Source organism: Anopheles darlingi, chromosome 2 (genome assembly GCF_943734745.1).
Source record: "Anopheles darlingi chromosome 2, idAnoDarlMG_H_01, whole genome shotgun sequence".
NCBI classification, from domain to species: Eukaryota; Metazoa; Arthropoda; class Insecta; order Diptera; family Culicidae; genus Anopheles; species Anopheles darlingi.
The window spans coordinates 74,173,557-74,186,056 of NC_064874.1; the positions used below are offsets into that span (position 1 = coordinate 74,173,557).

Below are 12,500 nucleotides of genomic sequence, written 5' to 3' on the forward strand. Positions count from 1 at the left end.
GGACCGTATGTTTCCGGATTGCTTTCTGCTACAGCTACAGGCTAGTTATGTTTTTAAGTGCTCGCTCGTTCGCTCGCTCGCTCGCTCCGTAATTCCTTCATTTTATGACAGACATTATCGTTGGCGGACCGACAGCGTTCGACAGCGTTCGAAGCTGCTGCACGTGAACTATCGTGTAATGAGCCGCACTCTCTTTCTTTCTGGCACTAGTAAAGGTCCGCTCTGCTTTACTCCTTCAAAACCGACATTCGCATCAAATCCTGCACTTCCTTCTTTCTACTTTTACCGAGCAACAGGCATCAGCAACAGGCATCAACAGCAACAACGTACTGTTGCTTCTGTGCCCTTTTAGCTCTCCTCAACTCAGCGCTGTCCGCCCACGGGCGGTCCATGTTGAGTGGCCCAGAAGGAAATCATAAAAGTCTAAACCCGAAAGAGCATCCGGCCCCCCCTGAACTGTTGGTTGACCTCTGGCCGACGCCACTCTGCACACGCTAATGCACGCGCGTTCGGATCGCTTTGATCGCGTAGCCGGAGCAATTGTTTGCCAGACTTTTATGATCTTTTCATTTTAAAAACAAGAAATTGCCATTCTTCGGGGGAAGATTAAAGCTCTCTGCAGCTTCGTGCCATTCCTGCCCATAAGAGCAGTAGCAATCACGAGTTTTTTTTAAATTTAATTAATTAATCGCCATTTTGCGTGTGCTCACGAGTGCTAGCAGCTATAATGCTCTGTGTTAGCGTTGACTTGGCACAAACGAACAGAGATGATGAACCAAAAAAAAAACAAAAAAATAATGGCGAGCAGCAAGAGATTTATGTGGGACATTCTTTCTTCCCCTCATCCCGCTAGGCGCCAAGGGGATCGTCGGCGCAGAGTATGGATAGATTATCCGCTGCGAGATAATGTGCGTTCAGTTTCCATCTCCACGGAATGTGGAATCGTCCTCTGGACCTAGGATGCAAAGAAGCTCGCACGCGAATCCATTACGAATCCCGTTGCTCCATGTTGGTCACCTAATTCTTGTCATTCCTCGTCTTCATGTCGTCGAGCCCAACCGATGAATCTAATCTAGAAAGAAGGCGGAAAAAAGCTCCAACGGAACACATCAGCAAAGCGGCAACATTATCTAGTGCGATCGCACTCTCCTCCGAACGTGCTCGCGAAAACCCCCACGGCAAACCTCCAATTTCCTTCTTGCGTTCGCTTCCTCCACCGTACCCCCGGCTCCTGCCCGCCATGCACACGGCGCCGTTTTTCCTTTCATAATTTAATCTAACAAATAAGAAAGATTTGCCCCGAACCGAGACAGAGAGAGAGAGAGAAACCGTAACGATCGGGTGCGCTGCAGCTAGCTTTATGGCTTTTTCCCTCCTCCCGCTTCCCCTTTCCTTCCTCCTTCCTTTTTGCTTGCTGAATTTATGGCACACAGGTGCACATCGTTTGTGCCGAGAAGCTAACGAACGTCTTTTTCGTTGCCGTCACCCTCACTGTACTACTTCCTGTTTGGCCGCGGATGGACCGTAGCGTCGGTTGGCTCGAATCGTGTGCCGTTCGCGTGCCGTATCCGATATTTTTCGGGGCGGGCGAAAGCTAACGAGAACTTGCGTTCACTTTCCATTGCCATCTTTGGCAAATCTTTCGGTTGATCTCGCGAGCCACGTTTCCCTCTCCACCTGCGCCTAAAGGGGGGATCGGGGAAAACGCTTATTTGTGCTATGGAAATGTATGGAAAGCCAGAAAGTCTATTCAATTAAGCGCATGGCAGGGGATTGACCTCGCCGAGCGGACTAATTAATTCTTGCGAATCGGCCTCATTCCTCGGGTTCTTTTATCCATCTCCAAAAGCTTTCATCTGAGGTTCGTGGACCGCTGATAGCTTGCAGTTCTCGATTGCAAATTGCTACACCAAGCACCAATCGGTTTAATTTCATGGTTCCCACCCTACCCATCGTTTTTTCCGGTTCGATCCAGAGAAACGTCCGTTTTCGCGTACGATCATAATTCAAGCGGGTGCCTCAATGCTCTATCCATCATCGCTCTCTCGGTGTAGGGCAGAGCTTTGCTTGGTACTTGCGGAAGCGACGGATGTTCGCGATTTTATGGACAAATCTACATCCACCTCAATTTCACTTGCCACAGGGCAAGGTAAAGGCACCAGATGAAGCTGTTTATTAAAATAACCCAGCACCAGCAGCAAGCCATGGGTAAAGAAAGGGTGTAATGGCGTGCCATAAAACAAGACCGTACCTCCTGGCCGTCGCTCCTGGCCGTACACAATCATCGGTTTGAATCAGAGACGAGAAAAGCAAGGAAATACTATAATTGCTTGGGCACCTTCCCGTGACACTGTTGCTATCGCTGCGCCTGTTACAGCAGATGAATTTGCATCTTGATGGTTGGTATGTCGGTTGGTTGGTTGGTTGGTTGGTTGGTTGGTACACACCAACGTGCCCACAAACGGGGCCCACGCAGCTATGAGCCTATGATAAACAATCGCCACCTAACGACCGCGGGACAAACATTTTATTCCTCCCGAGATTGTCCCGAGCGAACCTGCAGCGAAACTGCACTTTTATGCACACCACTGGCTGCTGCATGCAGGCATGTTGGGGGTAGCAAAAATACTGGAGCAAATAGTGATTGCTCGCTCGACCTCCCCCTCCCCTCCCCCGGGGGGGGGAAGGTTTGATCGTACCGCCCCGGGTATATGCTGGTGACCGTTTTCAACACCGTTGCCTCACTCTTCTCACCATTCTACCGCAGACGTTTCCACTTCCGATTGTATTCTAGCGTGTGCCCGGCTATAGGGCGGATACATATGCTGCCGTTGCTGCACACACTTTTCCTGTACCCCTTTGGCCTCACTAGTGTGGACTGTTGCATATTATTTATGCGCTGCCCATGTTCGCAACGGTTTATGGCAGAGGAAAGGTGCAGCATGGAAACGTGGCACCATAGAATCGGAAAGTATAAAAGAATTTTGAATGAATGCCGTTGTCGCCCATCGAAGTAATGATGGTGATGTGTTCAGCATAAAAATGACAATAATGATCCGCACACTGGAATGGTATGGCGCACCCGAGCCACGGCCGGTTTTCTCATCAGTCGGCGGCAGCAGAAGCACAGTTTCACCCCTCACTGGAGGAACTCCATTGTAAATCGTAGCATTAACAGGTGTAAATGCAGCATAATCACTGCTTTGAAGACCGTTAATATAAACGTGGCCTGCAAGTGTTGTATGGTGTGCCATTGAATGAAATGGCCCCTTCAATACTTGCTACTTTGCATCGGAACAGATCGTTAACGCAAAAAGGTGCGTATTAGGGCGGCGATGCAACCTTACCACCGAAGTTTACCACTTGTTGCACGGGGGGGTTATAAACCTCACGTTTCGTTTCATTAATGGCACCCAGTGTTTTCGTCCGAAACGAGATTAGATGCGCCGCTCTAGGGTGCAGCTACGCACCCTCCCCGTACTAAGGGTTGATTTTGTGTACAAAACGAAGATCGACCGGTGTCGGAGCGAGAAGGAAAGTAAATAATTTACATAAAATTAGTGGTTTTTGAGCGTTGGTTAAACGTCGTCGAAAGCAAATCCCCTCCCCCGGGGGTAATAAATCTGAGCCATCTGAGCTGTGGTTGCATTGTTGCCCGTTTACTATCGGCAAGACCGATCGACCGACTGGAAAGTTGAACGATCGCACAGGGGGTTGGGGCGGATGGCGGGTGGTGGGTGACGGATGGTGAAACTTGATTGGACGATCTATCTAATGTTGGGTATGGCTGGATATTAAACATTTTTAATCATTTCCATGCTACTGTCAACTAATTAACCGGAAAGAAAAGTTGAGATTACTTCCGACAGGTGGTTCCATTGTGGCAGAGATTGATTGTTGACCGTAAAATTGGCCCATTAGAGGACAAGGAGATAGTGGCGGCAGAAAATAGTATTATCTGCGTAACTTTTTCCAAAAAAAGAATAGTCATCCAGACGAAACTGGAAAACTTGGTACTTGGTTGGAATACTTGCCCCAGAAATGTACGAGTGGTACTATCGATGAGCTAGTTGTGACGCAATAGAATTTCTGCTATGAAGTTATCCACACCCACAAATTGTCCATCTCAAGATAACTATGTTGCATGTAAGGTCAATATTTTGGTCCATAAACACACCCCGAAACCATATGAAACATTGTTGCTAACCGTAAAGGGTTGGTCCTTGAAACAATAGACCCAAACTCCCAACACAATCAATCATGCAATCATTGTGCGGAGACACTCCTAGGGATGTCCCTTGTACTCAGATCAATCGATATCAAAACAATGGGTGAACCACAACAATAACGAACCTTTGTGGTGCACGCAATCTAGGCCTGAGAACATCCGATCACATACCAATTGAGACCACCAATTGAGTGCAAGCCACACCTCGCATCGAGCCAGCATGTCAGTAGGGCCGCGGCAACCATGTGGTACCGCCGTTCCTTCAGGAATACCAACCTTCGAATTCTAATTCGTTACGGGCTGTCCAGATGCGCTCTGTGGCATGCCGTTCAGTTCAGAAGATCTCCAGTTTTCGTCGAAACGGACGAACTGGCTCCATAGTCATTAACCTCAGGCATGGGCATGTGCCGCACGCGGCTCCACGAGAAGTGAAACCAGTAACCGCCATCCGATTCTGACCGCTCGCCACGGTGTATCATCGAGATTGATGGATGGATTGATCGCTTTCGATGCGGTAGTTGTGCGGCACTTGCGGGACCCACCCGTGAGTCCTCTTCGGTAGCTCGGGCAGTTCCCGCCCCGATGGTGTTTTTTTTTGGTTTTTACTAATCGACCGATTTGGGGAACATCGTGGTAAACCACCGTCGACAAGGCCACCGATTTTCCTTTCCAGCGGAGCGTAGCATCATCATACGCGCGTTAGCGATGCCACCAGCGATGGCTCACCAGACGACAACCGGTATCCGCCAGCAAGTAGTATACACGGGTGGAACGGAATGTAGCGAAAGGTGTCAGAAGACGCTAATGGACGTGCCTGCTGCACATCGCACGTTGTGCGCGATACGGCGAGATAGGCGTCAAATGGAGATTATTGTTATTAATACTCTCTCCTCTTCGTAAATCTTGTTCATCATAGAGCAACCGCTATTTTACGACCGCAGTATCGACTTAACCATCTCGTATATCTCGTATCTTTTGTTTGCTTCCACCTCAGGACCAGAAGCGTCCCGTTTATGAGGACATCAAGATCGACACCGCGTTCCGGAAGATTAGTGCCCGTTCGATCGGATTCCACGTGTGGCGCATCCAGAACGATCATGTCGAGACGCTACCTAAGGAGCAGTACGGTACGTTTTACGATGAGTGTGCCTACGTCGTATATGCTGCATCGGTGGCTGGCACATCCTGTGACAAGAACACGCTCGTAAGTAACGTCGAAAATCGATCCATGATCCATGAAAATGACATCTTGCGATCACGCTTTGTTCCTTTGCAGAGTCGCGAAATCAAAACTCCAGGAGCGACGATCGAGCGTAACATTCACTTCTGGCTCGGGGCAAACATCGCTCCCGAGCGATCAAAGGCTGCGGCCTACAAGATTATCGAGCTGGATCTACATCTCGACCACAAGACCACCCAGTTCCGGGAGTCGCAAGGCAACGAAGGTATTCGGTTTCTGTCGTACTTCAAGGAGGATGGCATAATGTAAGTGATTGAGTATGAGGGCGGTGGCTGCCGTTAACACAGGTATAATCTCTTTACCTTCCTCTATCCCTTTGCAGTGTCCACTGTGGTAACGATCCAACTTCAACGCCCGTCGAACCGCGGCTGTATCAAATCGCGTGCAACGCACCGCAGCGATGTGTACAGCAGCGTACGATCAGCTGGCAGTGCTTTAATAGCGGACAGATCATGCTACTGCAGACGACGGGAATCGTATTTGTCTGGATTGGACGTGTCACGGCATCGGCAGATCGTGTGTTTGGCATTGGCGCAGGCAAGCGTCTTAAAGAGCGGCACGGTATCGCCGAGCTGGCCATCGTTGACGATGGATACGAGCAATCGATGGGTATCGCACAGAAGGACATCTGGAACGGGTACCTTAACTTATCGAAGCGCTTCGTCAAACCGATGCCTCTGATACCGTCCGCTGGCGAGACGCTATTGAAGCTGTACCAGTGCGACACTGTCAATGGTGTGTTCCGTGTCGAGCTGGTCAAAACGGGTGCCCTCGAGCAAGCGGATTTGTATGGGCGCGATAGTATCTACATTGTTGATTACTTTCCTCGCTCGATCTGGATCTGGATTGGACGGAGCTCGCAGAAGCAGAACCGTGCCGAAGCGATGCGCCACGTGCGCGGTTACGTCATCAAGAAAGGATACCCAGCCAGTACACCGGTCGGTCGAGTTATCGATGGACTCGAACCGGCCGAATTTGTGGCGCTCTTCCCTGCATGGACCAGTGCAGATATTAACGGGAACAACGTGAAGGGTACGGTGTCCGAGAAGTTTGACGCCCTTACGCTGATCCAACGACCCCGGCTTGCGGCTCGTATTCAGCTGATCGACGATGGTTGCGGTGATATTACCGTGTACCAGATTGGACTGGACGAGGTCAAAGAGATACCGGCCAAGTTTGCGAAAACGTTCTATTCCGGTCACTGTTACGTCGTGCATTATCAGGTGGCCTGTAGTACCGAGCATACCAATGGATCGCTACCCAATTCCATCCGTAACGTGCTGTACCTCTGGTGTGGACTGAACGCCCCACCGGAACATCGTACCATCGGTGATGCGTTCCTGGTGGAGCTGTCCGACCATTTGAAGCGAAATGTGGTGCAGGTGCGCATTAGCGAGGGCATGGAACCGCCACACTTTTTACAGATCTTCAAAGGTGCATTGATCGTGCTGAATGCCCAGGAGGCCTGTCTGGAACAGCAGGGTGTGCTCGATATACGTCATTATCCGACGAGCTTTGTACTGAAGGTCGTCGGTAATACCAGCTACAGCTGCAAGGCGGTACAGGTATCGAGCAAGACGCTCTACTACCCGGAAGATTGCTACATCCTCAAGGCACCCGACAACGAGGTGTGGATCTGGTGTGGTCAGTACTCGACGGGTGATTCACGCGAAATGGCCAAATCGATCGCAAGTAACCTGGGCGAGTACAATCTCGTGATGGAGTCAAACGAGACGGATGAGTTCTTCAACTCGGTCGGTGAAAAGTTTCTGTCGCAGCTGAAAAAGACAACAGTAGCGGGAAATATTATCCTGCCACCGGCCGTTGGGGGTCAAACTGTGTCGCAAACGTGGGATCGGGCCGTGATTGCGTTGTATCACTGCTTGTTGCTCCCGGATGTCGGTAGTCCGACGTTGCGGCAGATCTATGGCTTCACGCAGCAGGATCTGAGACCGGACGGTGTCTTCCTGCTCGATGCAGGAAGTATCGTTTACGTGTGGATCGGAGAGCAGACCACACCGGAAGAGAAGGGTCAAGGTTGGGAGTTGGCCAAACAGCTCATCACCACCCATCCAGTGCAGAGGGATCCTGCGATGCCTGTTGCTATTGTGCGGCAGGGTGAGGAACCGATTACCTTCGTCGGATTTTTCGATACTTGGGACAACAAGTACTACCAGGTAGGGATGAACTTACACTAGCAGCCCACCTGATACTTACCAATTCCACATTTCCATTTCATCTTTCAACCAGACATGTGTTTTGTATGAGAATCTGCGTATGGAAATCGATGGTGCCGCTGCTGGCAGGACTGGCGCACCGATTCCGGCCGCTCGAAGTTCGGTACGCAGTGATGATGGCAGCGGAGATGACTTCGATCGCTATCAGAAGTATCCACTGGATATGCTGCGATGTGGTGGCGATGCAACCCAACTGCCGGCGAGTATCAACCCCACCCGAAAAGAGGTACACCTGACGCATGATGACTTCGTGACCGTGTTCAACATGACCTATCACGAGTTTGAGGAGCTGCCCAAATGGAAGCAGGTGGAGCTGAAAAAGCAGCGGAAATTGTTTTAGAAGCTATCCCGTTATGTTTATCGTTTTTCTTTTGTCTTTTAAACTAGTGTAGAGAACTTTTAATACACAAAATTGAATAAACTTTCACTGAACTGGACACTCATGCTCTTTTCAGGGGTTCAGCGGGATAGTGAAACGCATTCGTGTAAACTGCAAATCAGTAGTTCAATGGCAAAGACGGCACCAATATGATATGTACGTACGTTCGAATGTACGTTAAAGACGTTGCGAAAAGTACTAAAGTACTACAATATGAAATACTATAAATTTTACATGGCTTGGTAATTTAATTGGAATCTAAATTAATTGAACCTGGAACTTTATCATATTTTGTATAAAAGTTTATATATTTCATTATATCCATACACACATCCGTTACATTCGCTCAACTTAAGAAGCCCACTACGATTGTTCATCGTACCAAAGCAGCACGGTATTCAGAGGTTTCCACTCATAGAATGCACCTGCCTCAAAAGGGAAGAAACAGAGATGGTGTATGAACGTTGAACTTAAAAACATAATTGATAGCACAATATATGGTGTACATGGTGAGTAAGTAAATAGCGAATAAGTATAAAGGTGAATATGTATTGCATAGTTTTCCGTGGAATATTTGGCTTTTATCTTTTACTGTTTGCGATTTCTCAGCCGCACTTAACCTAAGCTAGCCATACCGACAAATGCTGCGGGTGCGCAACTAACCGCTCTCGTCTACAGCAGAATGATTTTTCTTTTGGTTTAAATGAGAATTTCGAATTTATCGTTCCGCCACTATGGTGACCCCAGCACTCACAACGGTCGGAAACTCTAGGGAAAGTCCTAAAGAGAGAAGTAAATGCACCTAATCCCATCATCTACCCTTATTGCTTCAACCTTTTCGTTTACAAAACTTTGGTTTTCAAATCCGGACCCACTCACTGTACTGTTGAACGTCGAAAGGGGTTGCGATTTCTGAGGGAGCTTGCCCTTTCTAACTATCGAAGCAAAAATCGTAATTCTCCGGCTCGGGAGGAATCGGCGGAGGTTCCTTCGAGATGTCGACTCCCTCGGTATCCAGGAGGCGCAGTTTGATCTCCATCGAAAGCAACGTTTCGAAGTCTTCTTCGAGCTGCTTGCTCGTCATGGGTTGCCCAAGCAGAGCATTAATGCCATCGGTCCAGTAGTTAAAGGTCGCTTCATCGGGAGCTATGAAGTCAAGTGTCGTCTGTTCACTACCATCCGGCACGAGCGAGAAGCCGAGCGGTGTGGAGGACTTCTTCGATCGCATTTCCTTCATATGGGGACACTCCTTACCGACCAGCATCTGGCGGATGTCGATGACGGGCAGCTTGTTGGAGAGCTCTTCCAGCGTCGGTACCGTCTTCTCGTCGCAATCGCCGTAGTGGATCACCTTGTGATTCGGCGAGAGCCGTGCGTACCAATACTTATCCCGCTCACGTTTACCTCCGCTGTACTTGCAGAAGCGGGTGCCAACGATCAGATAGCCCAGTCGTTGTTCCTTGATCAAGGTCCGTATTTCGGGCGTAATCTTCTCCTTCAAGCTAACGATCGCCGAAGCGGTTGATTCGCACTCTTCACGCGACGTGCGCTCCTGCTGACGCAGCGTCGTGATCGTGTTGTACGTGAACGTGTTGATTTTGGTCTTAAAATCCTCCAAAGTGACCGGTCGTCCAACGATGCTGCGTACGATCTGCTCCCGGACGACCGAGAACACCTTCACGAAGTCTTCGGTGGTGGCGCGCATATCCTTCCAAGTGCGATTCAGCACCACGATACAGATGCAGAAGAACTCCTCGAATGGATGGTCATGGGTAAAAAACATCGGGTAAAACTCCTGACCCTGTTCTGATGGTGATTCACCGATACGGAAGATCTCGCACAGCACCTTCACCAGCTCGATGCTCGTCCTGCCGAACGGACATTCGTGCTCATCCGCTCTGCAGCTGTTCTCGTGCACCACCTTCGTGTAGCTCTGCGTGTAGTTGCGCGCAAAGTAGATCATACAGTCGAGCGCTAGCGTACCGGGCGGTGTTTCCATAAAGTCCTGCGCCGGATTAACGTCACACTTGAACCCGAGCTTCTTGTAGTGGCCAGAGTGGGCACCGGAATGATGATGACGACGTGCCGTCACATCCGGTATCGGATCAATGCCATCCGCCTCGAACGCTATCCGGCGCAACTCTTTAATCTTCTCCTGTGCATCCTGGTCCTGGGCATCCATCGGTGTCTTCATGCGCTGCTCGAGCAAACCCAGCGTAAGCGTCTGCAGAACGTACAGCTGGTGCGCCATCTCGGCACCCATGGTGGGTGTGATCACACTGTTAATCACACTCCGGTACTGCTTCGAACTGAGCGTAGTCGCCAGCATTCGTCGCTTACTCTCGTCCGCCTTGATAAACAGTGCGTTGAGCAGCGCGATCGTGTTCTGCTGCACATGTTGACGGGATTGCCGAAGCAGTTTGAGTAGCGTCTCGAGCGTGATCTCCTTCTCGACCAGCGCGCACTTGTTGCTGTTCTGGACTATGTTCTCCAGGATGGCCAATGCCGCCTGCTGAATGTCCTCATTTGAGGAACCATTAATCAGCGCTACGTTCCGCATGATGAACGAAGGTTGCAGAATGTCCCACGAGATCGTACCGTGTTCCATGAGACAGACGAAAGAGCAGAGCGCATACTGAAGAATGTTCTCCACGCAGGCCGGATCCTCAATCAGTGCGATGATCAGACTGAGGCCCTGCTCCTTGATGAACTCGAGCGCGAACGTATTGTCCTCGCTTAGCACCTGCAAGGTTTGCAGAACGCGTATCTTCTCCTCGTTGTTGTCGCCGTTCAGCTTTTCCAGAATGTCGTTTGTCGTTTTGGACGGGGAGTGGCGCAGCTTTAGCACCGTTCCGTTCTTCACCTCATTGCGGTTCTTCTCCGTCACGTAGTTGATGCCGTCGAACTGGAGTGCGTAGCTCTCGGCGTCCGGGATGCCCCACGAGCTGCACAGATTCTGGATGATTGCGCTGAGCGGTTGCCGTTGGTCGAACTCGATCAACTGCGGGTACATCTGCGGTGTATCGTCCACGAACTTCACCGCAATCTTCACGATATGGCTATCCTTGATCGCTGGCATTCTGGCCGATTTCGGTAACATCAATGTGCCGCGCGTCGGACGCCCTACCTTGCCACTCCCGTTTACGTTCGCCTAAACCCGACGATGAGCTGGCCACAAAACTTGGGTCCCTATCTTTTTGAGGAAAAAGTGGCGAGATAGCGAAAACACAAAACTTCCGAGGTCCGAGATGCAAAAACAGGGCCCGTCGGCGCTGTCAACGGTGGGCCCGCTTGAAGTCGTCTACTATGCGATAAATTTTCTTGTCGTTTTAGCAAGTGACTCAGCCCTGCCCGAGATAAAGAAACAAAAAAAACTACCAAAAAAACCGATAACGTGTAATATTTGTCACACAAAACATATTTTTTTACTATTATTTGCAATCTATATTTTGTTGAAATTGTGTTATCGTTCCACCAAAATCTACATTACATAAACAAAAGCAACCTCCCACCTCATACCACCCACTACACCGCCGTTCGCTTATCAGCTGTGTTGCCCCCTTGGTGGCCCAGATTACGCGAGTTTTATTTTGCCAACACTAACTGGTTTTGAGGGGAGCTGCCGTTCCAGCGTGCGCTGAGATCCCGCGATCCCCCGGCTCCACGAATTGGGAACTCGATCCTGCCCTGATTACTTTCACTTTCCTGTGTTCCACGATCGGCGGCAACTAGGAGAGCCCCCAAAAAAGCAGCATTCGTGGCCCCACGAGAACGAACAGTAAGAGCGATTGTTCACGGAAGCCCCTCGGAACGGCTTACGTGGAGATCCAGTCGCCGATCGTAGGTTCGCGATCGCTCGTTAGTTTTGTTTCTGGTAATCGCGGAATATTGACGTATTTTGTATTTGTGTTCTACAGCATCGTGCACCACCCCGTCCAAGTCATTCCGGTCGGCCACAACGAGCAGGGGATCGAGCTCACCTTCCCCGGGTCACCTTCGATAAATCGGTCCAAAGTTCAAGAATCAAATGAACATGACGCGCTTATTTCAATCCCGCACCACGGCCACACCACTCGGGAGAGTGCTGACGTCTTCCGGCCTGAGTAAAATGTTAACAGCGGCATCGTACAGCACGGGTAATACGGCTGCTGGTGGATCTACGGTAGCGACGCTGCAGCGTCAACCCGTGCCCAAGCTACCGGACACGATGCTAAAGTTGCTGAAATCCATTGAACCTCACGTCGATGCACAGGTATTGGCCGCGTCAAAGAGGGCAACGGAACAGTTTTCCGCTTCCGGTGCTGTCGGACAGAAACTGCAGGAACTGCTGAACCAGCGTGCGGCCAAGATGGAAAGCTGGTTAGCCGAATGGTGGCTACGGAGCGCTTACATGGAGTACCGCGATCCCGTGATCGT

The 12,500-nt window shown here is 50.1% G+C and overlaps 3 protein-coding genes across 5 annotated transcripts in view; 2 read left to right on the forward strand and 1 right to left on the reverse strand.

The window, feature by feature from the left end:
* LOC125951505 (villin-like protein quail) overlaps window positions 1-8,142 on the forward strand; it is an 8,504-nt gene extending 362 nt beyond the window's left edge. Inside the window, exons 2-5 of the mRNA XM_049680380.1 lie at window positions 5,223-5,432; window positions 5,505-5,713; window positions 5,791-7,645; window positions 7,719-8,142. Coding sequence (XP_049536337.1) covers window positions 5,223-5,432; window positions 5,505-5,713; window positions 5,791-7,645; window positions 7,719-8,045 — 2,601 coding nt within the window. The 3' untranslated portion in view covers window positions 8,046-8,142. The remainder of the gene's footprint in view (window positions 1-5,222; window positions 5,433-5,504; window positions 5,714-5,790; window positions 7,646-7,718) is intronic.
* Window positions 8,143-8,370: 228 nt separating this feature from the next.
* On the reverse strand, window positions 8,371-11,329 carry LOC125959109 (engulfment and cell motility protein 1). The gene has a single exon (XM_049691894.1). It carries the CDS (start codon window positions 11,182-11,184, stop codon window positions 9,016-9,018), a length of 2,169 nt encoding a protein of 722 aa, XP_049547851.1. The 5' UTR covers window positions 11,185-11,329; the 3' UTR covers window positions 8,371-9,015.
* A 128-nt stretch (window positions 11,330-11,457) lies between these two features.
* LOC125959113 (carnitine O-acetyltransferase-like) overlaps window positions 11,458-12,500 on the forward strand; it is a 2,746-nt gene continuing 1,703 nt past the window's right edge. The window contains exons 1-2 of one of the 3 annotated variants that reach the window (XM_049691900.1): window positions 11,458-11,928; window positions 12,002-12,500. The exon at window positions 12,002-12,500 is cut by the window's right edge and continues 1,703 nt beyond it. In XM_049691900.1, the coding sequence (XP_049547857.1) occupies window positions 12,112-12,500 (389 nt within the window). In that variant the 5' untranslated portion in view covers window positions 11,458-11,928; window positions 12,002-12,111. The remainder of the gene's footprint in view (window positions 11,929-12,001) is intronic. The other 2 variants (XM_049691901.1, XM_049691903.1) reach the window with 2 other exon arrangements.